The sequence below is a fragment of the Tachypleus tridentatus genome, unplaced genomic scaffold, assembly GCF_004210375.1.
Source record: "Tachypleus tridentatus isolate NWPU-2018 unplaced genomic scaffold, ASM421037v1 Hic_cluster_2, whole genome shotgun sequence".
NCBI classification, from domain to species: Eukaryota; Metazoa; Arthropoda; class Merostomata; order Xiphosura; family Limulidae; genus Tachypleus; species Tachypleus tridentatus.
The window spans coordinates 19736461-19763252 of record NW_027467782.1 but is presented as its reverse complement, the minus strand read 5'-3'; the positions used below and the strand labels follow the sequence as shown (position 1 = coordinate 19763252).

The window sequence follows — 26792 nt, the reverse complement described above, 5'->3', positions numbered from 1 at the left end:
TCTATTTCCTGTTGGATGAAAATAACTTAAAAGTGTGCATAAAACAAACAAACCTAAACCTCTCATTTAGAGACCAGTAGCATAGGTAAGTGCTGTGCTTGACTGATCTAAACCATCAAAGCATCGAAGAAGACCCTGATGGTGACTAGTACATGTCTGATTTAACTTTACAGCTCTTTCACTTAACAGGAAAATGCATCTTTGTAGTTGACCTATCAAACATAATAACAGAATTTAAAATTCAGCAATTTGATCTTGATGAAACTTTGTAGAATTGATAGCTACTGCCTGTTGTGGAGACACAAGTGTAGGGACAACGTTTCGAAAGTCTTCTGCTTTTTTGTCTTTAAGGCTAAAGGCGGAAAACTTTGAAATGTCATCATCTACACTTGTGTCTTCACAACAAGCAGTATACCGTCCATTCCACAAAAGTTTCATCATGAATATTCTGCCTAAACAATCTAATAAACACATTTGATTCTTATATTTAAGTACTTCCAAGCAATAAAACAACAAATTTGCTTTTTTAACAATAGTAAAGGTTCTAAAAGTTACACCTAATAGATCATTTAAAATTTAGATATAATGATGACAGTTTTTGTTGTATATATATATCCACAAGACCAAGGAGAAAACTTTCTATTTAAATAATTGTTAATTAGAATGTTCCAGAAGTTATCTGAAATACATGTGAAATGATATCTTCACTTGTCTTTGGTGACTTCATGTATTCTTGTTTTATCACAAGGTTAAAATAGCAATGTGGGGATTAACAAAATTAACAAACGCCAAATAGCTTAAGATACAAGAGCACCCATGTATATATACACATATATGAATTTATGAACTAAAACAAACAAAAGAGACCACTATATAAAGGTACCAAATATATCAACATGTAATTTTTTTACTTTAAATACATCTTACTATTAAAAAAGAGACAAATACATTCATTTCATAAATTATCAGTAGTAATATTAAAGCAATGTAAAGTAAAATGGGGGTTATGAATCTGAAAATAAAATAATAATTTTAAAACACTAAAAAAACAATGAAATTTGGTTTGAATGTCAACTGGACTTTCAAAATGAGTTGTAGTTTCAAAGCATTACAAAAGATTCAAGTAAATTTAATCTAAGTGTGAAACTGTAACTCTGGTGCCAAAACAATGGTACAAGGCAATTTTTATGTCAAAACGACAGTTATGACTTGTCTGAGCTTCAAGCTTTATTGTCAAACAATAAAACTGGTTGAAAGATCTAACTTTTGATGCATAACACTCTGATAAATTTTTGTTTTAAATTAAATTTGAAACACTACACAGTATAAAGAAAATTATATATGTAAAACTGTTGGTATGGGTAGAAAGCATTATGTAGAAGAACGAACGTGTTTCGACCTTCTTCAGTCATCGTTGTGCATGAGAGCTTTCTCCTCATACCAACCGTTACATATATATTCCCCTAAGAATGGGTTTTGTCGTCATCACAGAGTAAAATAAAATTATTTACAACAAAATAAAATAACAGAGAAATTCAGCCCTAAATATGAAATTGTGGCTGAAACTAATACAATACTTGATTTCAGAATGACATAGAAGAAACATTCCCACACTAGCAGTACCATTACAGCAGAAAGAAATGTTTGGTTAGTAAAGAAAAATATGAATTCATGTGCCTGCAAAACTTTGTTGATGAGAATTACCTCATAAACAGCAGCAAGAGAGAGTATTTCAAAACACTGAAATTATTCAAGATCACCAGTTTTCCAGACCTTTTGTTGGATGTGAGCAAGAATATACATTTCATATTAAGACACAAAAATTGGTTTTAACAGCCAATTACATAATGAATAACTAAACACATTAAAATATAAAGTGCACAAAAAATCTCTTTGAGTGCATACAATGAAGGATGGAATAACAGGGGTATCTATAAACAGTTATTAATAAAGATACACACTTAAACACGATGTTTTTTTCTGATTTCACGTTACAGAAGTACTATTTGATAATCACAATGAATCCACTTGTTGAGAGTCTCATTAGATTGACTGTGGATTTTCTTTGGCAGAGAAGACCTGTCAAGTTAGTGAATTAAAATTAGGTCACTATCATCATGTATCAGAACAGAGTAAATCAGAAAAACCAAAATATAAAAAGATGTTAAGAGAACAAGAGAGCCTCAGCAAATGTTTCCTGATGCTAGAGATTCTACACCAGCCTTAGAATGTTGGCTTTCTATTATTTACACACATAATGTGGTATTAAACATCACGATAACTACTGGCAATTTCTGAAACAAGAGGATGTGATATGTGGGCATGTCACATTGGGTCTACATTACAAATTTACAATTTCTGAAACAAGAGGGATGTGATATGTGGGCATGTCACATTGGGTCTGATTTACAAATTTACAATTTCTGAAACAAAGAGGATGTGATATGTGGGCATGTCACATTGGGTCTGATTTACAAATTTACAATTTCTGAAACAAGAGGATGTGATATGTGGGCATGTCACATTGGATCTGAATTTACAAATTTACAATTTCTGAAACAAGAGGATGTGATATGTGGGCATGTCACATTGGGTCCTGATTACAAATTTACAATTTCTGAAACAAGAGGATGTGATATATTGGGCATGTCACATTGGGTCTAAATTACAAATTTACAATTTCTGAAACAAGAGGATGTGATATGTGGGCATGTCACATTGGGTCTGATTACAAAGGTACAATTTCTGAAACAAGAGGATGTGATATGTGGGCATGTCACATTGGGTCTGATTTACAAATTTACAATTTCTGAAACAAGAGGATGTGATATGTGGGCATGTCACATTGGGTCTGATTTACAAATTTACAATTTCTGGGATGTGTAACCAAATGAGATCGAAGACTATAAAGTTATGCTTTGTGTGAGTGATTACAACATTATAAGAAATTATGTTAACTTTCATAGCTCTTGATGCAATGGAAAATGAGTTAGAGAAGAGGGTATTACCTACTGAGCAAATGTCAATTCTCACACTATGATGCTTGTTCTGAAAAGATAAACTGATCATAAAAGTATTACTTACTTGGCATGACACAAGATCTTAGTGTCTCACAATCAAAATTTAATTAATTTGTTATAACAATTAGAATAGCATAAACATCTCAGCTAATAATGCATATTATAACAGTATACAAGTTTTAAGTTCTTAATTCTAAAGGCAATATTTAAAAAAACAGGATTTGTCAAAGAGACTTCATAAGCTGTAGCTAAAATTAGCATGTAAGCATATTTCTTTGATGGAATTAAAACATTTCCATCATCTTTAAGTCCATCACCTATACTCCTCTTTAGATTACTTGTACCTACATCGCCAAAGCTCCCAATGTTCTGTAAGGTAACAACAGAAATAAACTGTAAAACATTGCTTCACTGCTTTAGCAAAAATCAGTTTGTTTATTTTTAGAGCCAGTTTTCATGTGTAACTACCACAACTAAGCATTGCATAAAAGTACTGCAACTTGAATGGCTTCAACAATAATGTTAATTAATTATTTCTTTCTATTGGCATTATCAAGATCTGAAATCAACTGTACCCCATTTTGCTTTTATACTTTACTAGAGTTTTGAATGCTGACAAAGTATGTCCATCCACAGCAAACAGGTAAGCTGTTTAAGAAGTTTTCAATATGCCTCTTTAGCTTGTACACCCAGAGTTAAGTTATCTGAGGATGAAGAGAGATGCTGGAAGCAAAAAGATCATCATCAGTAATACCAGTGTTGTCATGAAGACTTATCATCTTTGGACAACTTTTTAAAACATTAAAAGCACAAGTGTATAATTGTATAAATTTTATGTTGGATACAATGTAATAGAATAGATTAATAAAATAGCATAGCTTGAATTAATAAAATAAATGGATAGTATATCTGTGTAAAAGAAAATCATAGTGATTGAGAAAACAGAAATTCACCAAAAATAACTAGGTTATAGACTTACCAGTTTATAAAACAACAAAATCAATTAGTGTGTGTGTGTGTGTGTGTATGTTTTCTTATAAAAGCCACATCTGGCTATCTGCTGAGTCTACCGAGGGGAATTGAACCCTGATTTTAGCATTGTAAATCTATAAACTTACTGCTGTACCAACTGGGAACAAATCAATTAGTAGATAATACTACACACAGGATAAAATTTAATTATGTTTAAGTTAGTACTCAGTAAATAAAGACCACAAAATCAGTTCTCTAATTACCTTAGTATATGCTAATTTGAATTATTAACAAATAACCAAATTTAAAAGTTCACAGATAACTCAAAATCAGATAGAAACACATATATTAAACACATCATGACACACAAAAATCGATGTTTAGGTGTCTTTTTAAATAACGTATAATATGAAAATTTAAATATTAACATACAGTTTGATACCAAACTTAAGAAGATAAAGTTATAAAATAGTAGTTCAATAAAATTTGGAATGTAAGTTGACAAGTGCAATGATGTGGCCTTTGACCCATGACCCATCTGGAAAGGGTTAACAGTTACATACATAAAGAAATATTTACTTTACATACCAGTTGCTTCATGACCTAGAATCAAATCATGAAGTGTGGGTCTTCTTGACGAGATGCTGCTACTCCTGCCACTCCATCTGGTTCATCAAGGAGAATGTACAGTTTCTAAGACAAAAAAATAGATGCATACTGATCACAACTGAAAAAAGTAGTAATAAAAAAACAATGCATTCATCCTATATATATATAAAAACATTTTTTCATTTGAATACTGAATATTCTTAGATTCCTTATTCTTATAAAGAGTGATTCTGAAGTTCATTAACAGGTAAGGAGAGGCACAGGATCAGAAATAAGGTACACTGAGTCTGCCCTGTGACAGTACCATTGAAATAATGGGAAATTTTGTTGATATGAACCAAATAACCAAATTATCAGGAGAAAAGGTGTAGACAATAAAAATATAAAACATTTTAACATGAGTACTCTGAAAATATTCTTTGAGAGCTATAATTTTATGTATATGTGCATGTAAAGTTGTACTACAGAAGATGCAAGTCTGACAGTAGCAAAAGTTATAGCACAAATCTGAGTTTGAGGTACAAGCCCAGAATTTTATTATACAATTAGCTCATTGAAAGATTGTAAGTATTAAACTTTACACAGTTTGGTTTCTATTCATCTCATGAATATTGCAACTTCACATAACACACACTGCAGATTCACACTTAAAATCTGTTTCAATGCAAAATTACCAATATCTATTGTTTTCCTTAAACTATTACTTTGTCATTTGAAATCAAACAGAATATTCTGGCATGTGATGTAATCTTAGTAGTATTAATATTTCATTATACAAAATTACAAGAGATATCATTTCAAAATTATTTACCTGCAAGAAAGCCAACTGTAGCCTTGATGATTCTTGGTTATTCTTGATTGATAATTCTAAATACATTAAAGCCCAAGCATAAGCTTGACAAACAAAGGAGCTAAAAGGTCTTCTGGAACACTCTTCAGGAAGTCATAAACAGACTTATAGTTGGGATCATTATGTGGGTCCACTAGAGAAATAACAACTTTGTCAATTCATGCATTAGCAAAAGCAAATCACAAAAAACGAAAAATACATTGTCTTTACATGTAAAACATTTATTATAGATTAAGGAAAATTGGTGTATTCATTCTATGCATGAGCTTATGAATATACAGAACCACAACAGTCATCATGAGGTCTTAATGGGTCACATCTCAATAACTGAGAATAATTCTATTCTGTTAACAACAGAACCAAAACAGCCATCTTGAGGTCCTAATAGCAGATTACATCTCAACAACTAAGAATTGTTTTTATTCTGTCAAGAACAAAACCCATAGGACCTCCATTAGGTCACCAATAATTACAAACCATGTCTTATTATGTAAAGAATAGAATCACAAAAATTTCTGTCAGGTCCAAGAAAAACAGGTCACCTTGCAAAAATGTGTAATTATGGGTTTTTATTTGTCAATAACAAAATCTTAACAACCTCCATCAAGTCAAAAGAAAATTGGTCACATCACAATAATTTGGAATTTTATCTATTATTTTAACGATAAAGTTCTAAACAGAAGTTGATATCAGTTACAAAACAGATGTTGAAAGCAGCAAAGTTTGAATGAACTATAATAGTACAGATTGTACATGTAAACAACTTCAGATCTTTGAAGCTTATCAGAAAAACAATAAAAACCACTAAAGAATCCCAAAATACTGATGTTGCAATAATTTGACTCTACAATGAACTGAAGCATTTCATGGAGTATGTTGATATATATATAGAGCTAAAGGAGATGTGGCACAGAAACTGAAAAATTGCAAATGAATTCAACATTGAAACTCTGCCATCATTTATTAGCTGAATTTCTACTTTCAAGGGCAAGTTGGCAACACATTTTGGTGGTTTCCACAAGATCATTTTATTATTAAACTGCAACTTACTTTGCTTGTTTTGAGAAATCGAATATTTTGTAAATTCTGGTTTTATTTATACCATAACAATCATCACATTTGCTTCCTTTCAGGATGAAAGCTCCAACACATCATTCTATAGTTTCTCCACTTTAAACCAAAATCTGCAAAATTGTCAGCTTATCAGATTTTTCAAATGAGACTGCTGACATATCTTGTTTCTGTTAAATGCAGTCAAGTTTTCATCAGTGAACCAAGTTGAAGACACAATATACAATACAAGTACATAAGCCACATACGAAGATGAATTTCTCTTCATTATCAATGTAGTTCTAAAGTTTACAGGTTACATATTTTTACAAGTTACATACAAATATCAATGAATAAGGTGTAACAGATAGTTTATACATGCTACTTCATTTTATATATGAAGGATAGCTTTTGCTAGAGAGAGATCAGGAAAAAATTATAACTAGCAGTCATTTAGCCCTTTTGCTACAGACTCAGTATAATATACAAGTTCATCTACACATTTGCACACATTAAGTATTTGTACTATAACTTTTGATACAGCACATGTACCTTCACAAAATCTGGTAGACATTATTACAGATACAAGTATTTTTTTTACAAAATCAGATGTTTCATGAACTATTTTTATAAAAGATCTGTTTGTGAAAATTGAGTCTGTTTCATTACTAGTATGAGTGCAAAGTGATTTCATGTTATGAGTTAAAAACTGTTCTTCATCCCAAAAATCTCAAATATTATTTGCATAATCTCTAAAACTTCCTAAATATATTTCAGATGTTTGATTTCAGCAAACCTTTATACATTATGTTATTTTCTACACTCCAGCTGTGAGGTCTGTCACTTAACTAGCTTTGTAACTATCATTAAAAAATTAGGAAATAAATAATTTTATTTTTTTAGTGCTATGATGATGACGTATTGTAACATGAAAATACAAATGTTTAGTTTAAGTAGACTAAGTCTCATAATGCTATATGTTACATATATATTTATTATGTTACTGACCTTCCAGTCATGCCTAGCTAGCATTGTGCAACTTGCATTGATCTGGTGCTCTCATATTACATATCCAGTAACATAAAACTGACCTTTAGTCTTTTCTGTCTTGGCTGTGTTTTAGTGGACTAGTATTTTGTAATATACAGACACATTTAAATTATTATACATTATATATATGTATATACATTATGACTATTTAGAAATAAATTATTAAACTTATCTTAAAATATAGAAAAAAATGGGAAAAGCAAACAATTATCTCTTCTCTACGATCTCTGTACTTGGTTGTTGCTGGACATAAGTTGCTAAGCCTTTTGAAATTTCACAAGTGGAGGATATCAAACAATTTTTTTTTAGGTTTTATACATACAGTTGAATAACCAAAAAATCATAAGTAACTACACTGATACCATAGAATTCCACTTAGTAACTAGATTTATATCAATTTTAAAATATATGAAACTATGAGCAGACTAAAGACACAACCGAACTCCTTGAAAACTTAGATTGGAATAACACTAGCTTTTTCGAAGATTAAAATAGCTAAAAAAACCACTTTAGGAACATCTTAAGCTACTGATTGGTTATTCACATGTCATACACTGTAGTAAGAGTATATAATGGACTGTTTCAAAAATTGGAAAGAGTTGAATAGGGCCCACTGTGTTAAAGACCTCATACCTTTTTATTTTATATTCTAGCTTGTCAAAGTTAGTAATCTGAGTTACTAATTTGTATGAAACTGTGAACTTAGTATTTTGACACCACAAACATCTAATTTTAAACTGTGCAGCATTAAACATAACATGTGACTCACTAAAATCAATATTTATGTTCTTTTAATACTTATTTTTAAACTAAGAAATTAACTCATACATAACATTAAATAGTAAAATTATAATCTACAATTTGATTCCAAACTTACTGACTTAAATTCATAAAATATTTGTTCAATACAATCTTGAATGCAAGTCAACAAACACAACAAGATGGCCTTTGATCCATGACCCATTGTACAAGGATTAAACATTGTTAAGTCCTTAATACTGCATGAAAGTTAGACCACACAGTACTGAATATAATGCACCAGATTAGGTCACAATATAACTATACACTTGCTACATGGATGAAAAGGTCCTGTCACAAACTACAGCTCTTGAAAGAACATGATGACTTGTTTGTACATCTCTTGAATGTTAAAGACCTAAGTGACATATATAGGTTTGTGTACACACTACCATTTAAAATATTCAATTGCTCTTCATTAAACTATAAGTCAAACTCAGGGTTTAGATGGTAATGTGTCAAAAATGGAAACTAATGCTTTCTTAAACTAAAAATGCACTTCCAATAATGCTTACCTATGCAGACATTACATCTATTTCATGATCTCTAAGGATTCCATATTTTGCCCATCTAAGCACTGAAAATACTAACTTCAGTCTTTTATACCCAACTTAAATACCTTAGACAAGTTCTAACTAGCAAACTGCTCCACAAACTTTAATGTGCCTTCTAACTAGGTACTGTATATAACCATCTCATCCTGACAACACAGTCACTTTTTCTGAGAAATACATTTGGTTTTAGTGGGAAGGTAGAACAGGAGAGTGTCAGTGAAGGTAAGTATTATCGAAAATACATGTTCAGTTAACTTTCGAAATATACCATCTACTGACACTAGAATCCCATGTTAAGAAGGTGGAGGGGCTGGTGCAGGCATGATCCATACAGAAAGTGTCTTCATAGAACAGGAGTATACCAAGAAAAAGAATAGTACAAGAGTGGGAGAACAGAACTACCTCCAGAACAGATATGCTCTTCACCTGAAACTTAATTTTTATATCCAAGGTGGAACAGAATACGAGTAATTATTCGTATAGGTTAGCCTCAACCAGGTAGCCAAGGTTGGATTTAGGCAGTCATGAAACCTGTATCTCATGTTAGTGGTTAGGGTTATTGGACCACAATGTTTTGTGTGTGTATATAAATATATATGACTGGATCTCAACCTGTAACCAAAGAATTATGCTTTACACAATGAGAAAGTAACAACAACTTAGTGGACAAACCTTCTCCTCTACCTAAAGGAATCTAAAAGGCAACACAACAGTTTTAGAAATACAGGCTAGACTAATAATGAAATTAATTTTTCTTAAAGAACACTGTAGAAAATTTGTTACCCAAAAGTTATTACCACCACTAGCTTCTACAGATGAAAGTCTTGTAGTAAATTCAATTATTTTACATGAGAAAATATTCTGGTAACTCTGCTTCAAATTTTGAAATTATTACCCTAATAAATCATTACTTATTTTCTAGCAAAGTGACATTTTTATGTTGTAAAAACATAAATAAGGCTGTTAATCAATCACTAGAACGGGCATTTTAATTGTTTTATAATATTTACAGTCTTTAATTTCTCAAAGAAAAAGAACATAAAATACCAGTAACTTAAGCTCATGATTAATTAATGAGTATTCCAACAACCTTTCCCTTTATTTGCAGGCTTGGAGTTATTCTGGTTACTAGATCTCAACATCACAAAATACTGATGACACCAAACCGTTAAACAATCCAATATTGAAAACACACTCTGGGCACTCAAGTGGCAAAGGTCAGTCTTCTCATGAAACTTCAATTTGCTCTGTTCAGCTTGGTCAACATGGCTTAGAACAGCCATAATCTCTCTGTAGATCTATAAACCCAAATACATAAAAAGTTTTGCTTTTCTTTTTATAATAACACATATTAATTCTAAATTTTAGTGAGATTAAAATCTACCTTGATTATCAACGTTAAAAAAATTATTTCACATTCCATTTTGCTTTTAAAAATTCTACTACTAAAATATGCAGCAAAATATTTCATAGATTCTTGTAATTTATAATATCTATGATAATGCAAAAACTGCTGTGAACACATTATTCAGCTCACATTTTCAGTTCACTTTGGTATAAAACAGTCATCTTTACACCTCCACAATTCTGGGGATTTCATCTTAATATGTAGGACAACCACCATGAACAACAAAGGCAGTACAGCACTGATGCTGTATACTCGAAATAAGAATGTTCATTAAGTTCTAAGGCATCAGTAATAACTCCATAAAAACAAATACCTTCAGGTCATTTTCAGTATTCTGAATTATTTCATAGGATGTGATGAAGCTCACAAGAGTATCTCATGCATGAACAATGGATATGAAGACTGGTGACACACTTCACTCAGTCCCCTCTTTTTGAAGACGATGTACTGATTACTTCTACACAGTTAGAATGAAAATCATAATTCATTATGTGACAGAACACAGGATAATAGAATTTAAGGCATTAGTAGTCCAATCAGAAGATCGTAAAACAAAGTCTTCCAATGTTCATTGCTGTCAACACCAACTTGAATCACCATCATATGTACAATGTCTCCATATGAATATGGTATTTAACCTGACTCTCAGATACTCATCAAATAAGCACATAGCTGTTATGTGGTAGCAGGGTGAGACATAGCTCACTTGTAAAATTACTATTCTTATATTGTTGGTCCACTTGGTATGTTCTTGGCACAATAAGAAGTAAGTCATTTCCTGCTATATGTGAGCATAATGCACCTTAGTAGGTGTGTGAAATACAAGCTATCCTCGTATAGTCTCTATTTTAGCAGTCTGTATACTTACAGTGCCAAAGTAAAAACTACAGACATTTGACACAGTCTAAGAGCAAGTTTAACCAACCAAACAGAGCTTTAGACACCTGACTCAACCTAGATGCAGTTTTTTTAAACCTATCTGCCTGTGCATCATTTACTATTGCAGTAACACTGTAGTCTTACACTGCACAGCATTCAAAAAACAAACAATGTTGTCTTATATAATTATATAAATCAAAATCACTGTTCAGCTGGTATTTTTAATGCTATAACATTTGGTGTAACATGCAAAAGTGGATTATAGTTTATTTTAACATTCATGTTTATCATATTACATTATATTTGTTGAAAGTTATGACAAGACTTCAGTGCACATAAGCTAAGTAAACATGTACGGTAAATAAAAACAAGTTATTCTAATAATTCAAACTATTTCTTCTTGAATGTTACTGTTAAGTTTATAGCACTCATAAGATACACATAAATAATTTAATATCTATTAAAAAAAAACATTATTAGATATAAATTCATGCTGTCCAAGAATACTCTTAGCAAAAATATTGTTAATTAGACTGACAAAAGTAACGTTGATCTCAATTTCAAAGATCTGACCATAGGTCACTCGTACATTTTTTGACAGTTTTATCTTTGTTTCTGGCAGTGACAGTTGTAACTGGCAAAATAAACTGTCAAAAGAAATAATGTTACTTTCAATCAAGTTGAAATTGACTAGATATGTAAGATGGAACTAGGATTTGTAATCAACAATAAGAAAGAAAGAAAATTTTTTGATAAAAGGAAGTACTTTTAATATTATTTTGAAAATAGTTTCTCACAATAGAATTCACATCCTGAAAAACGACTGAAAGACTAAAGTTAAGTAAAATGTCCCAAAAGTCAGAATACCTTTGGCTGACTGATGGATAATTAACCAATTCAGAATCTTTTCTATTTACTGTAAACATCAAAGCAGATGTACTGGTACTGGTATTTTCTTTCTGTTCCCTGCTTTCTTACCCTTAAAACATTTTATTACCAGATCTAAACAAAATTAATGATTGGCCAATCTGATAAGAGAAGATGCAGAAGTCTGTCAAATGGCTATCAATGCTAAGCTCTGTCTTTAAAATCTCACAGCCTATCAGTTGTATTACATTCTTTACTTCTGAAAAAAGAAAATGTCATATAAAGAATTATGTACATTTACTTTTATACTTTATATTATTTCTTAAAACAAACATCTTCCTTTTCTTCATTGCTTGCATCTTGTAAAACATTAACCATGATGTGAGGAAGAAGAAAAACTGCTGTCTTCACATCGTTTTTGACAATCATGAAGCATGACTGAAAAACTCTAGCTGTATTCTCTCGCTTTATCTGAGAAATTAAATACACAAAACCATATAAATTTTATAAAATTAAGGGCATTTAAAACATGCTAATGAGCATGGAAAAGTTAGTTTTAAATTGAAATGATTTTGGTTGTTTTCTCTATGGCATAATCTGTTCTCAAAAGCAGTTTTATAAAAAACTATTCTGCATTATTTCTTTTCTTTCCATTAAAAACAGAAAATTAACATATACAAAGACAAAATGAGAGAATTTTAAGTGTAATGTGGTGATTATAATCTAGTACTTGTCTTTGATACTACAGTAGTCTACCCCCCCCCAAAAAAAAGAAATTCTAAAAGTGTATACCACCTTTATGTTCTAAACATATTTGTAGAGTAAGTTTCAATAATGTGCTCCTAATGGGCTAAAACTGTGACAAATGTTACAGAACTGTGTGCACGTTACTTAATAGTTGAAATTAACATTCTCCTGAATTAGAAAAGGAAATGAAACTCAAACTTACAAGAACTGTGTGAACAGATATGTTTAGCTGAACTGTGAGGTGCTTCTGTTTCAGTAATACTTTTATCTACACAGTCTGATCTCTAGTTCAAATTTTGTCATGGTTTTAATTAATATAATAATCACCTATAACAATAATATTGATTAGCAACCTAATTATCTCATTTCTTTTATCACAGAAAAGTGCTTCTTACCTTCTGAGAAGACAAGATGCCCAATTACAGGCCCAATCTTTAAAAGTGCTTCCTAGTTTGCTCCCATATATTGGGCATGGAAAGGAAGTCCTCTTGTTACTAGACATAATGTACCTATCAAATAATAACAGAAAACCTGATGAACTTTTTTTTAACTTTTATTAAAAAAGCAGAACAACTTCAATATTCAAATAACTTTTCAGTTTATGTGAAATATTAAAAAAAAATTGAGTTTTTAATGTTTAAACTATGCTAAAATACTGTTGAATTGTAATGTTTTATAACACAGTAAAGATAAAAGAAAAACATAACACAATGAACAATGTTAGAAAAATAATTGATAAGAAAGAAAATAACTGAAAATTACTGTCTAAATTTCATTATAATAAAAATAAAATACATACCTAGAGTGCTGCAAAGGTACCAAAATTTCTTGAACCTCTTCTGAAAACCTGTTCCAAAGACTACCACTTGGTCTCACAATTTGTGACAACTCTCCACTTTGACAAGTATATATCTGTAAGGTTTCCTGCAGTGCATAAGATGCACAGTCCTACAAAAAAGAAAAATGTGTACTTTACATAAGAAAACAGTCATAAACACAGCATGAAAAACTTCAGTTCCAGAAAGAAAGAAAAACGTTAGGAAGTGGAGAAATAAAAATAACAATAAATACACACAATACAATATGTTTACTGTGAAAGATATAAGGTATAACGTGTCACTGTGTTTACTGTGAAAGATATAAGGTATCATGTGCAACTGTGTTTACTGTGAAAGATACAAGGTATTATGTGTGACTGTGTTTAATGTGAAAGATATAACGTATTATGCAAGACTGTGTTTAATGTGAAAGATATAAGGTATCACATGTGACTGTGCTTACTGTGAAAGATATAAGGTATTATGTGTGACTGTGTTTAATGTGAAAGATATAAGCTATCACGTGTGACTGTGTTTAGTGTGAAAGATATAGAAGAAAGATATAAAGTATCACGTTGTGACTGTGTTCACTGTGAAAGATATAAGGTATCATGTGCAACTGTGTTTACTGTGAAAGATATAAGGTATTATGCGTGACTGTGTTTAATGTGAAAGATATAAGGTATCACGTGTGACTGTGTTTACTGTGAAAGATATAAGGTATCATGTGACTGTGTTTACTGTAAAAGACCTAAAGTATTAACAGGAATATGAGAGGATAATGGATGATGATTTCCTTGATAAACAAATCCCAATTCAAGGGGAGTGGAAGACTTGTAGTATGCATAAAGAAAAAGTTCACATACAAAGGGCAACACTAAATAAGAACAGTTAATCTTGTGAGAGATGACAAGTACATTGAAAATACATTTTCAGTATAGGGAAAATTAAGACTTCTGATATTGTAATTATCTACTCTCACAATATTAGCTAGAATCTTACATTGATAACAAGGAGGGACCAGTGTGAGGATATGACAAAAGAATATTTTAAAATTATCTGAAGGATATCTTGGAAATGAAAGAATCAGATCTGAAGATCATAGAAAGGGGAAGTGGACCATTTCTGAGCCAGGGATACTCTTCATCCGATTATGAAACGTGTGAAATATAAGGGAAAAAAAATGAGAGGAGTACATCAGAGTGAGAGAGAATGTGGCAAGAAAGTGGTCATAACCAATACTGTAACTCAATCTCAAAATAGGAAAGGCAGGTAAACAAAAGAAACACCCTAGGTGTACAGCAGCTTGATGCAATGGACTACACATAGTAAATCAACTACTTTCAAAACATGCCCATGAGATACCAACATCCATGTGAGTGTAGAATAAAGAGCATACCCTCTTTACCTCAATCCCATGAAATGGGGAATTGAAACCCACTCTAATTCCTGGGTATGACACTAGGATTAGATCTGAGCTATTGAATTGGTATCAACAGAATGTCTGTTGCATGTAATCAACTCCCATAACTGTGAAATGGGCCAGGACCATCCATAGACAATATCATACCCCTAATATTAAGATGAGAAAACAAGAAACAAGAGATAGCCAATGACAGAACCAGAACAATTTCACAAATCATTACTGTGACCCACAGCCAAGATGGAGGAAATTGAGTTAGGAAGATAGTTAACTTGAAATATGTGTGAGAACTTAAGTAAATGAGTTCACTCTAAATTCAAAACCTTCTTATAGTGTAACAACATTTAGTTCAGAGTAGGATGACAGTTTCCAATAAAAGGGATGAATTACATCTTGATGTCTCATTCTGTTGTCAATGGTTATCATAAAGAGAATAATATCACATCATCTACACCCATAAAATACCACCACCCTATTCTGTAATTTATTGGTTATTGTGAGTAACTCATTCAGCTGGGTGCCTTCAGGGTCAACCACCTCAGCAATTTGGAACTGGAGTTGTAAGGATGCCCATACTCCACTTGAAGCAAGGAAGGTGACAATGTGGTGGTGAAATCCAAAGCAGTATCACCACATAACCACAAAATCTTATTTTGAAAAATCAGACCATACTGAGTTATTAATTCTAGGAATGATTGGGATGAACAACAAACCCCTTCTGTTTTCCCATTCAGTCCAAGGGTGATACAGTCTGGGATGGGCTTGGTTATGAAACACAAAATATCATGAAAATCATGAACCTATATGTGATTTTGTGGAACACCCCATCTCAATGGTGAATGTGTGAAGCCATGGAAGATAAATTGAACACATCATGGAAGTACAGTGTGGATTTAAAGTTTAAAAAAATCCTGGTGTCTGACCACAGAACAGAATCAAAATAATGATGAATGAAAAGAAGACCTGTGAAAAGAAAAGGAAAGTATAAATAGAAACTTAACAGTCAGTCACACAGAATTATGAAGAATGGCTACAGGTGGAAGATAACACCCCAAACAAAGAGGAAACTGCAATATAATGGAAGACTTAGAATGGATGACAAAGGCAAGCAAGGGAAAAGTGAAATTGTCAGATCTGATAGGAGTATACCTAGAACAAATTCCAAGAGAAATAGACCAACTGAAACAAAAGATGGACCTAACTGGCAAAAAAAGTAGGTAAAAGATCATGAACAGAGGAGGATTGCCAGAGGATAAAGAAAACGTATCCTGGTAGGAAGCAGTATGTCAACAAAGAGCTCTCACTGAGCACAGAAGCCTACACGGATAAAGTCAAGGGGAAAGATGGAAAATGGAAGAAAAGGAGGAATCACCATCTCGAGCTGCTAACAATAATGCCATATCCCCAAAAGTGATAGAACCTTGTGAGCAGTAAATACAACCTTAAAAAAGAAAAAGCTCTTCCAAACCTAAGCACTGTCAAATGAGAAGTGATAGTTCAGTAGAGGAGTGTAGAAGGAACCACATATGTCAAATGAGTATGTCACACGACGATTCGGATGAGAAACGCATTGAAATCCTACAATTCCAAAAGTGGGGAGCAGAAGGTTTGTAGCATGTGTAAAGTTCACATATGTGAGAAAAGATAATCATTATGTTGGAATTTCATATTTTTTTAGACCTAAATACAGCTTACTTACTAAGCTTGATAAATTATAGTGGAATTCTACAGTACTGATATTGTAACTTATGACTATTTTGTTTATTTAAACTGTATATTTGTTACCTGTAAATAACAGTATTGTAAATACATATATAATGTATAATAATTGAAATGTGACTGTATTTTGCACAATCCTTTTCCACTACAACACAGTCAAAACAGGTCACTCTGTGGATAGTAAAAATTAGTTCCATATAACTTAATACAGTAATATGACACATGTGCACTGCTTCTCTGTAGCTTCTGTATTGTTAGGCATGCATGGATGAAAGGTTGTTATAATAAAAATAATAAATATATATGAATGTATAATGTTATAAGATTTAAGCTATTTAGTCTAAACATTTGTGTTTTCATGTTATACTCTGTTGTCATCCCAGAATGAAAAGGGCAAAATTTATACATATACACACACACACACATATTTTGTTTTTTGGTTACAAAATCAGTAAAATCAACCAAACCTACAGAGATTCATTAGTAAAAAATAAAGGGCAAAACATAATGTTTTTCCTTAATAAACATTTGATAAGTTTTTGAATGTTATATTTTGTATGTGAAATTTGAAAATTTTCTGATGCATGAAAGTATTTTTCATCTCAAAATGATAAGAAACATGCAAAAAAGAAAAAAAGGCAAAAGAAAAGCTTACGACTTCATAAAAAAAAACACAATATTTTGCATAACAAATCTTGTAATATTTATTGATAATATACCAAGTTCCATCAAGATATATTTATTAATTTAAAAGTAATAGCTTGAAAATTGTATCAAACACAAAATGATTATAAAGCCAGTCCCAGAGACTAAGCCTGTGTTAAAAAAAAGTCACATATACAATCAACATAGATTCGTTATACAGTACAGTTCTTGAATTATGTGTACACCAAAAGTTCTCCTCAAGAATAATTACTTCTTGTTAGAAACTTTAGATATTGGCACTTTATTAACAACCCTATAATCTCGAGTGTGTCTAATATTTTTCACTATCTACAAATACATGAAGCTCAACAGGTCTTTCACTCACAATAATGAAAACTCCAAAGCAATATTGCAACTTTATCAATGGGTGCTTCAGAACTCAGGATACAAACATTCTCAGTCTACAAAGAATTTTATTTCAACACATTAAGTCTATTTGTAAGTAATGAATGAGCTTATAAAAGTGAAACCTGTTAGTCCTAAAATTATGCAGATGTAGCTTAACACTGTTTCAGTGAAGAAATTCCTTCACTTTTAGAAGTATTTTCTCTTCTCTAAATACATTTCACTTAGAAACAAAAGTGACATTTCTATATTTTTTGCCCTCCCAGAAAACTGATCTGCTGATTCCACACAAAATTCTATGTCCTGAACAATCTTAATGTTCCTACTGACTAGTGATAGTAGTGGATTTGTAAAGACAACACTGAGGTCTCTTCTCCCTGGTTTCACTCAATTTTAAAGCTTTTTATCTCATTATTTTCTTTCATCTGCGACTGAGCCACCAATTTGTGGCCTTTGTAACACTCAAGTCATAATAAACCATGTTTTACTGTCATGCCATCATTACAATCATAAGTGATGGCACCATTTTTGATATGCCTTAAGTATGGGTTTACCCTTGACATTGGAAATGGTAACACTGTCCGACTTCCTCATGTCTTTAACTTTTTATGGGCCATTTGCCTTTTTAATTCTATTTAGATCTTTTATCCAAATGTTGGACATTGTTTTGTTTTAATTTAATTTATTTTTTTGCCTTTTATAAGACATTCCTTTTTCCTATTTTACTGCTTGTTTGGTGTAGATAGTCTAGTTGGTTTGTGACAATAAACACCAACCAACTGAACACAATGTAGAAATATCAAAGTTGTTTTGATTAACAAAGTTTCCATTTCTTTGTTAGGTGGAATTGCCATAATAAAATGAGAAAGTGCTTAACAGTCATGAAATACAATTATATAGAAACATCACAAAGTCTAAAATAGTGGTTATGTACATAATAATGTGAAGGAAGTTTTTCATGACAATATGACTGAATCTACTTTACTGAATTATTTTGCATGGTGATGTATTTTATGTTTAAGCAGTCAGTCAGGTTTAAAAGCAATCCTTTTGGCAAGTTGAAGTAATGTGTTCAATAAATACAAGTTGATTTTGTTGCAAACTGCAGGTAAAGAACAGTATTTAGGGAAAAGATGCAAGGCTCATATCACTTGTTATTGCACTGAAATTGAAAAAGTATAATTAAGGGAACATGAAGACTGAAGAATTCAGTAGTACTTATTCAGTAACCTGTTTCTATTGTTTTTTAGCTGTATTGGACTCACTGCAGTTTATTTATTGTATTCAGTGCAATTATTTTGTAACAAAATATAATAAACTTAGTTTATTGGAGTTCGTGTATCTGTTAAAATCAGTAATATAGATCCTAGTAAATGACAAGTTTTAGAAAAGATGTTGGAAAGCCCTTCATTTTTTTTTTTTTTTTATACATTTACATTAACTTGCATGAATAATTTATGTGCATCTCTAAACAACAGTTCATAAGTTATTTGTAATATATAGGAATACGTTCGTGAAGATGAGAAACACACTTCAAGTAAAAATGTATTCTGAAGACAGCTGGTATGGATATTAGAACTTTAATTAACATAAAGCAGAGTCAGTTGCAAACTCTCTCTTTGTTAACCTGAATATTACATGAGAAGATCAAAATATTTTTCTGTGCTTTATGTTAATTAAAGTTCTAATATCCATATTAGCTGTCTCAAGAATACATATAGGAATACAGATTATTTTGAAGTAGAGAAGTTTGAGTTGAAACTTAAATAAATGTTTATCTTCTTTTGTTTTGTTTTTAGATTATAAATGAGGAGATTGAGTGAGAACCAAAAGTCTTCATTTTTTTATTTAAGTGTAGAAGATGAAAACTTTGCTTATGAATTGGTTCAAGAGCTAGTTAAGTCTTTCCTAGCAGCTGAAGACACCAGAATACAAGTGAGTGGTTATTTTATACTGAAGTGTGTCTTTTGACTCTGTGTTATTGGTTTTATTTCACATTGACATACTTATGAGAAATGGTTAGAATAATTAGACTACCTATACAAAAGTTGCACAGATTTGAAAAATACTTTATTTTCACTTTACTTAAATTTAAGTTTTTCATTTGTTAAAACTTAATCATTTATTTTTAAAAAAATTAGTTTAAAATATAATCTTAATTATCTATGAACCTTGCCATTTATTTCTTTCACTATACATGAGATATTAAATTTTTCAGAAATCTCAAAACAAATTGTTGATCACAGTAATCACTAGATATTCAGTGAGATATGACATTTAGTTTACATTACCCAGTTGCTTTCTTACCCAACAAATGGTTTGTAACATGATGTTCTGAAATATGGACAAACATGTTTTGAATCTCCTGTGGTCTTCAAAATATGGATACAAATGGGTGAAGAAGTTCAGTGCAACAAAACATAAGCCACATTTTAAGGTGTGTTACCAAATCCTGGACTTACGAATGACAGCAGAATGTGCTTTTATATATTTCAAATACTGCATACCATTTTGGATTGTATATATGCTTTGAACAAAATACAGATTGTGACAATCATAACTCGCCACTGAAACACACTGTAAATGGAGAAAGTTTTAAATCGTCATCAGGTAAATAGAATAAATAAACTATCAAAAGATCATTTGTACAGGGTGTTCAGAAAGTCACTGTGCACTTGTATATTTATTAACAGACATGTTTCAATATAGAATACAGGAGGTAAATATGAATAACAATTATAAACAATATTAAAAGTGACCCCTGTTGGCTTGGATCCTTCTTATTTTGTTTTTAAACACTGCTGTCAGTTGCTGGCTTGAAATAGACTGAATAGACATATAATTACAAAACTGCACAGTGACTTTCTGAACACCCTATATAACATTTTGTAACTCCGTTAACAACATTACTACAGTTGATAAACTTCTGCCAACCTGCATGGAAACCTAAGACAAGACCTTCCAGCTATATGAAGTAGTAAAGGTGTGCCAGGCACCAGCAGAAATGTTTTTTTCGTACGTATATCTGTACAACATAATGACTAGTATACTACTTTGATGATACATCTGAAAAACGTACATGTCTGGTTGGCTACTTTACTGATACCTCTGAAGACCATACGTGCCATGATGGCTGTTTCACAGACACCTCTGGACAACATACATGCCTGGTTCACTAATTTACCTATACATCTGAACAACGTACATTCCTGGTTGTGTATTTTACTAATACCTCTGAACAATATACATGCCTGGTTCACTACTTTATTGATACCTCTGAAGACAATACGTGCCATGATGGCTGCTTCACAGTCACCTCTGGACAACATATATTCCTGGTTCACTAATTTACCTATACATCTGAACAATGTACATTCCTGGTTGACAGCTTTACTTGTTTATCTGTACAACATACATTTATATAAAATCTGGACAAGGTTGGAGTCATCATTCAGCTAAAACAGTTTTATTTTTGTAATAGGGTGGTTTATATTTTGAATGGGTTGGTTTCAGACATTTAAACCAGTTTAAGAAAAAGCTTGATAAGCAAATCGATGATAAGAGTTAAGCTATGTTTTTAATATGATAAGATGATAAGAGTTAAGCTATGTTTTTAAGATGATAAGATGATAAGAGTTAAGCTATGTTTTTAATATGATAAGATGATAAGAGTTAAGCTATGTTTTAAGATGATAAGATGATAAGAGTTAAGCTATGTTTTAATATGATAAGATGATAAGAGTTAAGCTATGTTTTTAAGATGATAAGATGATAAGAGTTAAGCTATGTTTTTAAGATGATAAGAGTTAAGCTATGTTTTAAGATAATAAGAGTTAAGCTATGTTTTTAAGATAATAAGAGTTAAGCTACGTTTTAAGATGATAAGAGTTAAGCTATGTTTTTAATATGATAAGATGATAAGAGTTAAGCTATGTTTTTAAAATGATAAGATGATAAGAGTTAAGCTATGTTTTAAGATGATAAGATGATAAGAGTTAAGCTACGTTTTTAAGATGATAAGAGTTAAGCTACGTTTTTAAGATGATAAGAGTTAAGCTATGTTTTTAAGATGATAAGAGTTAAGCTATGTTTTTAAGATAATAAGAGTTAAGCTATGTTTTTAAGATGATAAGAGTTAAGCTATGTTTTAAGATGATAAGAGTTAAGCTATGTTTTAAGATAATAAGAGTTAAGCTATGTTTTAAGATGATAAGAGTTAAGCTATGTTTTAAGATGATAAGATGATAAGAGTTAAGCTATGTTTTAAGATGATGAGAGTTAAGCTATGTTTTAAAATGATAAGAGTTAAGCTATGTTTTTAAGATGATAAGAGTTAAGCTATGTTATTAAGATATTAAGATGATAAGAGTAGAGCTATGTTTTAAGATGATAAGATGATAAGAGTTAAGCTATGTTTTTAATATGATAAAATGACAAGAGTTAAGCTATGTTTTAATATGATAAGATGATAAGAGTTAAGCTATGTTTTAAGATGATAATATGATAAGAGTTAAGCTATGTTTTTTAATATGATAAGATGATAAGAGTTAAGCTATGTTTTAAGATGATAAGAGTTAAGCTATGTTTTAAGATGATAAGAGTTAAGCTATGTTTTAAGATGATAAGAGTTAAGCTATGTTTTTTAAAATGATAAGAGTTAAGCTATGTTTTAAGATGATAAGAGTTAAGCTATGTTTTTAAGATGATAAGAGTAAAGCTATGTTTTTAATATGATAAGATGATAAGAGTTAAGCTATGTTTTAATATGATAAAATGACAAGAGTTAAGCTATGTTTTTAATATGATAAGATGATAAGAGTTAAGCTATGTTTTTAAGATGATAATATGATAAGAGTTAAGCTATGTTTTTAATATGATAAGATGATAAGAGTTAAGCTATGTTTTAAGATGATAAGAGTTAAGCTATGTTTTAAGATGATAAGAGTTAAGCTATGTTTTAAGATGATAAGAGTTAAGCTATGTTTTTAAGATAATAAGAGTTAAGCTATGTTTTAAGATGATAAGATGATAAGAGTTAAGCTATGTTTTTAATATGATAAGATGATAAGAGTTAAGCTATGTTTTTAATATGATAAGATGATAAGAGTTAAGCTATGTTTTAAGATGATAATATGATAAGAGTTAAGCTATGTTTTTTAATATGATAAGATGATAAGAGTTAAGCTATGTTTTTAAGATGATAAGATGATAAGAGTTAAGCTATGTTTTTAAGATGATAAGAGTTAAGCTATGTTTTAAGATAATAAGAGTTAAGCTATGTTTTAAGATAATAAGAGTTAAGCTACGTTTTTAAGATGATAAGAGTTAAGCTATGTTTTAATATGATAAGATGATAAGAGTTAAGCTATGTTTTTAAAATGATAAGATGATAAGAGTTAAGCTATGTTTTAAGATGATAAGATGATAAGAGTTAAGCTACGTTTTTAAGATGATAAGAGTTAAGCTACGTTTTTAAGATGATAAGAGTTAAGCTATGTTTTAAGATGATAAGAGTTAAGCTATGTTTTTAAGATAATAAGAGTTAAGCTATGTTTTAAGATGATAAGAGTTAAGCTATGTTTTTAAGATGATAAGATGATAAGAGTTAAGCTATGTTTTAATATGATAAGATGATAAGAGTTAAGCTATGTTTTAAAATGATAAGATGATAAGAGTTAAGCTATGTTTTTAAGATGATAAGATGATAAGAGTTAAGCTATGTTTTTAAGATGATAAGAGTTAAGCTATGTTTTAAAATGATAAGAGTTAAGCTATGTTTTTAAGATGATAAGAGTTAAGCTATGTTTTTAAGATGATAAGAGTAAAGCTATGTTTTTAATATGATAAGATGATAAGAGTTAAGCTATGTTTTTAATATGATAAAATGACAAGAGTTAAGCTATGTTTTAATATGATAAGATGATAAGAGTTAAGCTATGTTTTAAGATGATAATATGATAAGAGTTAAGCTATGTTTTAATATGATAAGATGATAAGAGTTAAGCTATGTTTTAAGATGATAAGAGTTAAGCTATGTTTTAAGATGATAAGAGTTAAGCTATGTTTTTAAGATGATAAGAGTTAAGCTATGTTTTTAAAATGATAAGAGTTAAGCTATGTTTTTTAAGATGATAAGAGTTAAGCTATGTTTTAAGATGATAAGAGTAAAGCTATGTTTTTAATATGATAAGATGATAAGAGTTAAGCTATGTTTTAATATGATAAAATGACAAGAGTTAAGCTATGTTTTTAATATGATAAGATGATAAGAGTTAAGCTATGTTTTTAAGATGATAATATGATAAGAGTTAAGCTATGTTTTTAATATGATAAGATGATAAGAGTTAAGCTATGTTTTTAAGATGATAAGAGTTAAGCTATGTTTTAAGATGATAAGAGTTAAGCTATGTTTTTAAGATGATAAGAGTTAAGCTATGTTTTTAAGATAATAAGAGTTAAGCTATGTTTTTAAGATGATAAGATGATAAGAGTTAAGCTATGTTTTTAATATGATAAGATGATAAGAGTTAAGCTATGTTTTAAAATGATAAGATGATAAGAGTTAAGCTATGTTTTTAAGATGATAAGATGATAAGAGTTAAGCTACGTTTTTAAGATAATAAGAGTTAAGCTACGTTTTTAAGATGATAAGAGTTAAGCTATGTTTTTAAGATGATAAGAGTTAAGCTATGTTTTTAAGATGATAAGAGCTAAGCTATGTTTTTAAGATGATAAGAGTTAAGCTATGTTTTTAATAGCTGAGCCCACCGAGGGGAATCGAATCCCTGATTTAGCGTTGTAAGTCACATAACGTATTATGTGTTGTTCAAGATATTTTGTTTTCGTATTGGTATGATTGATATTTTTTTTTGCAGAAAGTGTAATTTTTTTATTTGATTTTCAAAACGACTGTCATCCATTTGACGCCTTATAACTTTTAAGTTATTGTCAAGTTAAATGTATTAAATAACTTTTTACTTACTTTCATCAGGCTAAACGAATTTGTACCCGTTGTGGGCAGACAAACCACAGTTAACCCATTATGTAGCTTTGTACTTAATTCTAAACGAACGAATCTGTAAAGTTACAAAGGAACCTAAACTTTCCTACGGTTTGCTCATTTTCGCCTTTATTAATTGGAAAAAATTAATCACAAGTTGTAATTCTAAATTATAATCTACTTTATTAGGAAAAAAATATGCATATTCTAAAATAATTATGTGATTATGTTATGTGCTGTTTGTTTTATCTTATTTTGAAGGACACGTCCCTTCTGATATGAATGTTTATATTGAGTTTGTACTTGATGTGTGGGTTAGTTATTTTGATAGCAACCTCGGGACGTTTGATAACTCTGATCTTTATTCACCTACTATGTTAGGCCAGTTTTAAAAAAAATGCATGTTTAACATCCCTGCCTTCATCTTTTTAAGCAGCCTTTATTTCGTGTTTTTACCTTTGTTTTTTGTTTTTTTCATTCAAAGAAACAAATACTTCTGAATAAAAATGGTAAACAAAGTTGATTTGTTTTACCTTTTTTTTTTATTGTAAATTCTGTCTCATTCCACTGGAGAAATTGAACAGATTATTTCTTTAAATATAAATCCTTTCAAAACAAGCAACAATGATGAAAATAAAATATGCCAACTTTCTTTGAAAGAAGGTATTTAAATGCAAGTAACTCTGGTATATGAATAACTTTTCTACTGATTTCTGTATTGTACATCTCATATTTTATAATGAGCTTAAATTTCAATGCATAAGGAAGATGATTAATTATTGCAGTTTACCCTTCATTTATTAAAATGTTCGTTCAGAACATATTGTTTCATTACTTGTTTCCCTAGTTCTACATTCAGATAACTATAGAGATTTGTGGTTCTCTGTTTTGTACAGTTGTTTCCATAATCTTGTGTAAACTATTATTCTTCTCTCTTCCGACATTTTTCTAAAGCTGTTTTCATTTTGAAGCTTGACAGTTCTCTCCTCAGAAACAACTGATTGGTTCACTAGTTTTCTGATTCATTGTGATTTATTTAACAATTGATTATGGACCCTACTAAGAACAATGCTACTTTAGATTTATTATACCTTCTAATAAGTGAGTGATTGATCCAGTAGAGGTTGGAGAACATCTGGATGCAAGTGGTTGTTGCTCTATTAGGTTCAACATTTTGTAACATATGAAGATAAGAAATAATAATATTTTGGTTACAAATGAAAAAAAAACAAATTTTTGAATAGATGATGCAAGAATTGTGTGCTTTGAATTGGGCAGTTGAGTTGAAGATAGTGGTTAGTTGAATGTTCAAGATAGGCATGTTTCCTATAGACAAAACAAGTGGCTACCAGAAAAAACACACACCATTATAAATATAAAAAACTTAAATTCACTTGAGTCTTGGAGAAACTTGGAGGTTTATAGAAGGTCAGTGTAGTTGGTTGGATGAGAGATTATGGAAAGGTATGAAACAATGTTGACTGAAAACATTAAAGTAAATTGTGAGAATTTATTCAAATATATTAAGGGCTAGCAAAACATTAGTATTGAAGTATGGCCTTTGAAAGGTGTTATAACTGCAATAGTTTTATTGTCTTAAAATGTTCTACAGTGATATGTGTACACTTGATGTCCATCTTTACAGAGTTGTCACAAAATGTTGTACGTGCTCTTACATAAGTGAACCATTTAATTAAAATTGGGTCACATTTTTTTATGCTTAAAATGTTGATAACCGCTGACTATAGATTTCTCTAAATCAAACACAACATGAGATCTTATTCAAGAACCCATTATAAACACACCACTTGTATACAAGTTAACAGACAACATGATGTGTCATTAGTGGATAATATTTGTGTGAACACTTGATATTGTTCTTTTCAATACTTGTTTGATTATATGGCAACAAAGGTTGTGTAAAATGACCCAGACATATATCTGTTTGGTAAATTTATTGTAAGTTTGATCAAAGTAA

The 26792-nt window shown here is 30.6% G+C and overlaps 1 protein-coding gene across 2 annotated transcripts; it reads right to left on the bottom strand.

Annotated features, from left to right (window-relative positions):
• Nucleotides 1–3095: 3095 nt before the first annotated feature.
• LOC143242585 (serine/threonine-protein kinase ATR-like) lies at nt 3096–12524 on the bottom strand. 2 transcript variants are annotated; one of them, XM_076486050.1, is made up of 4 exons: nt 12391–12524; nt 9994–10201; nt 4581–4685; nt 3096–3743 (listed from the first exon to the last, which is right to left on the bottom strand). In XM_076486050.1, exons 1-3 carry the CDS (start codon nt 12484–12486, stop codon nt 4666–4668), a joined length of 324 nt encoding a protein of 107 aa, XP_076342165.1. In that variant the 5' UTR covers nt 12487–12524; the 3' UTR covers nt 3096–3743; nt 4581–4665. The 2 variants fall into 2 exon arrangements, with proteins under 2 accessions (XP_076342165.1, XP_076342164.1); XM_076486049.1 differs by lacking the exon at nt 3096–3743 and adding an exon at nt 5413–5584 and having other exon boundaries at nt 4618–4685.
• Nucleotides 12525–26792: the final 14268 nt, after the last annotated feature.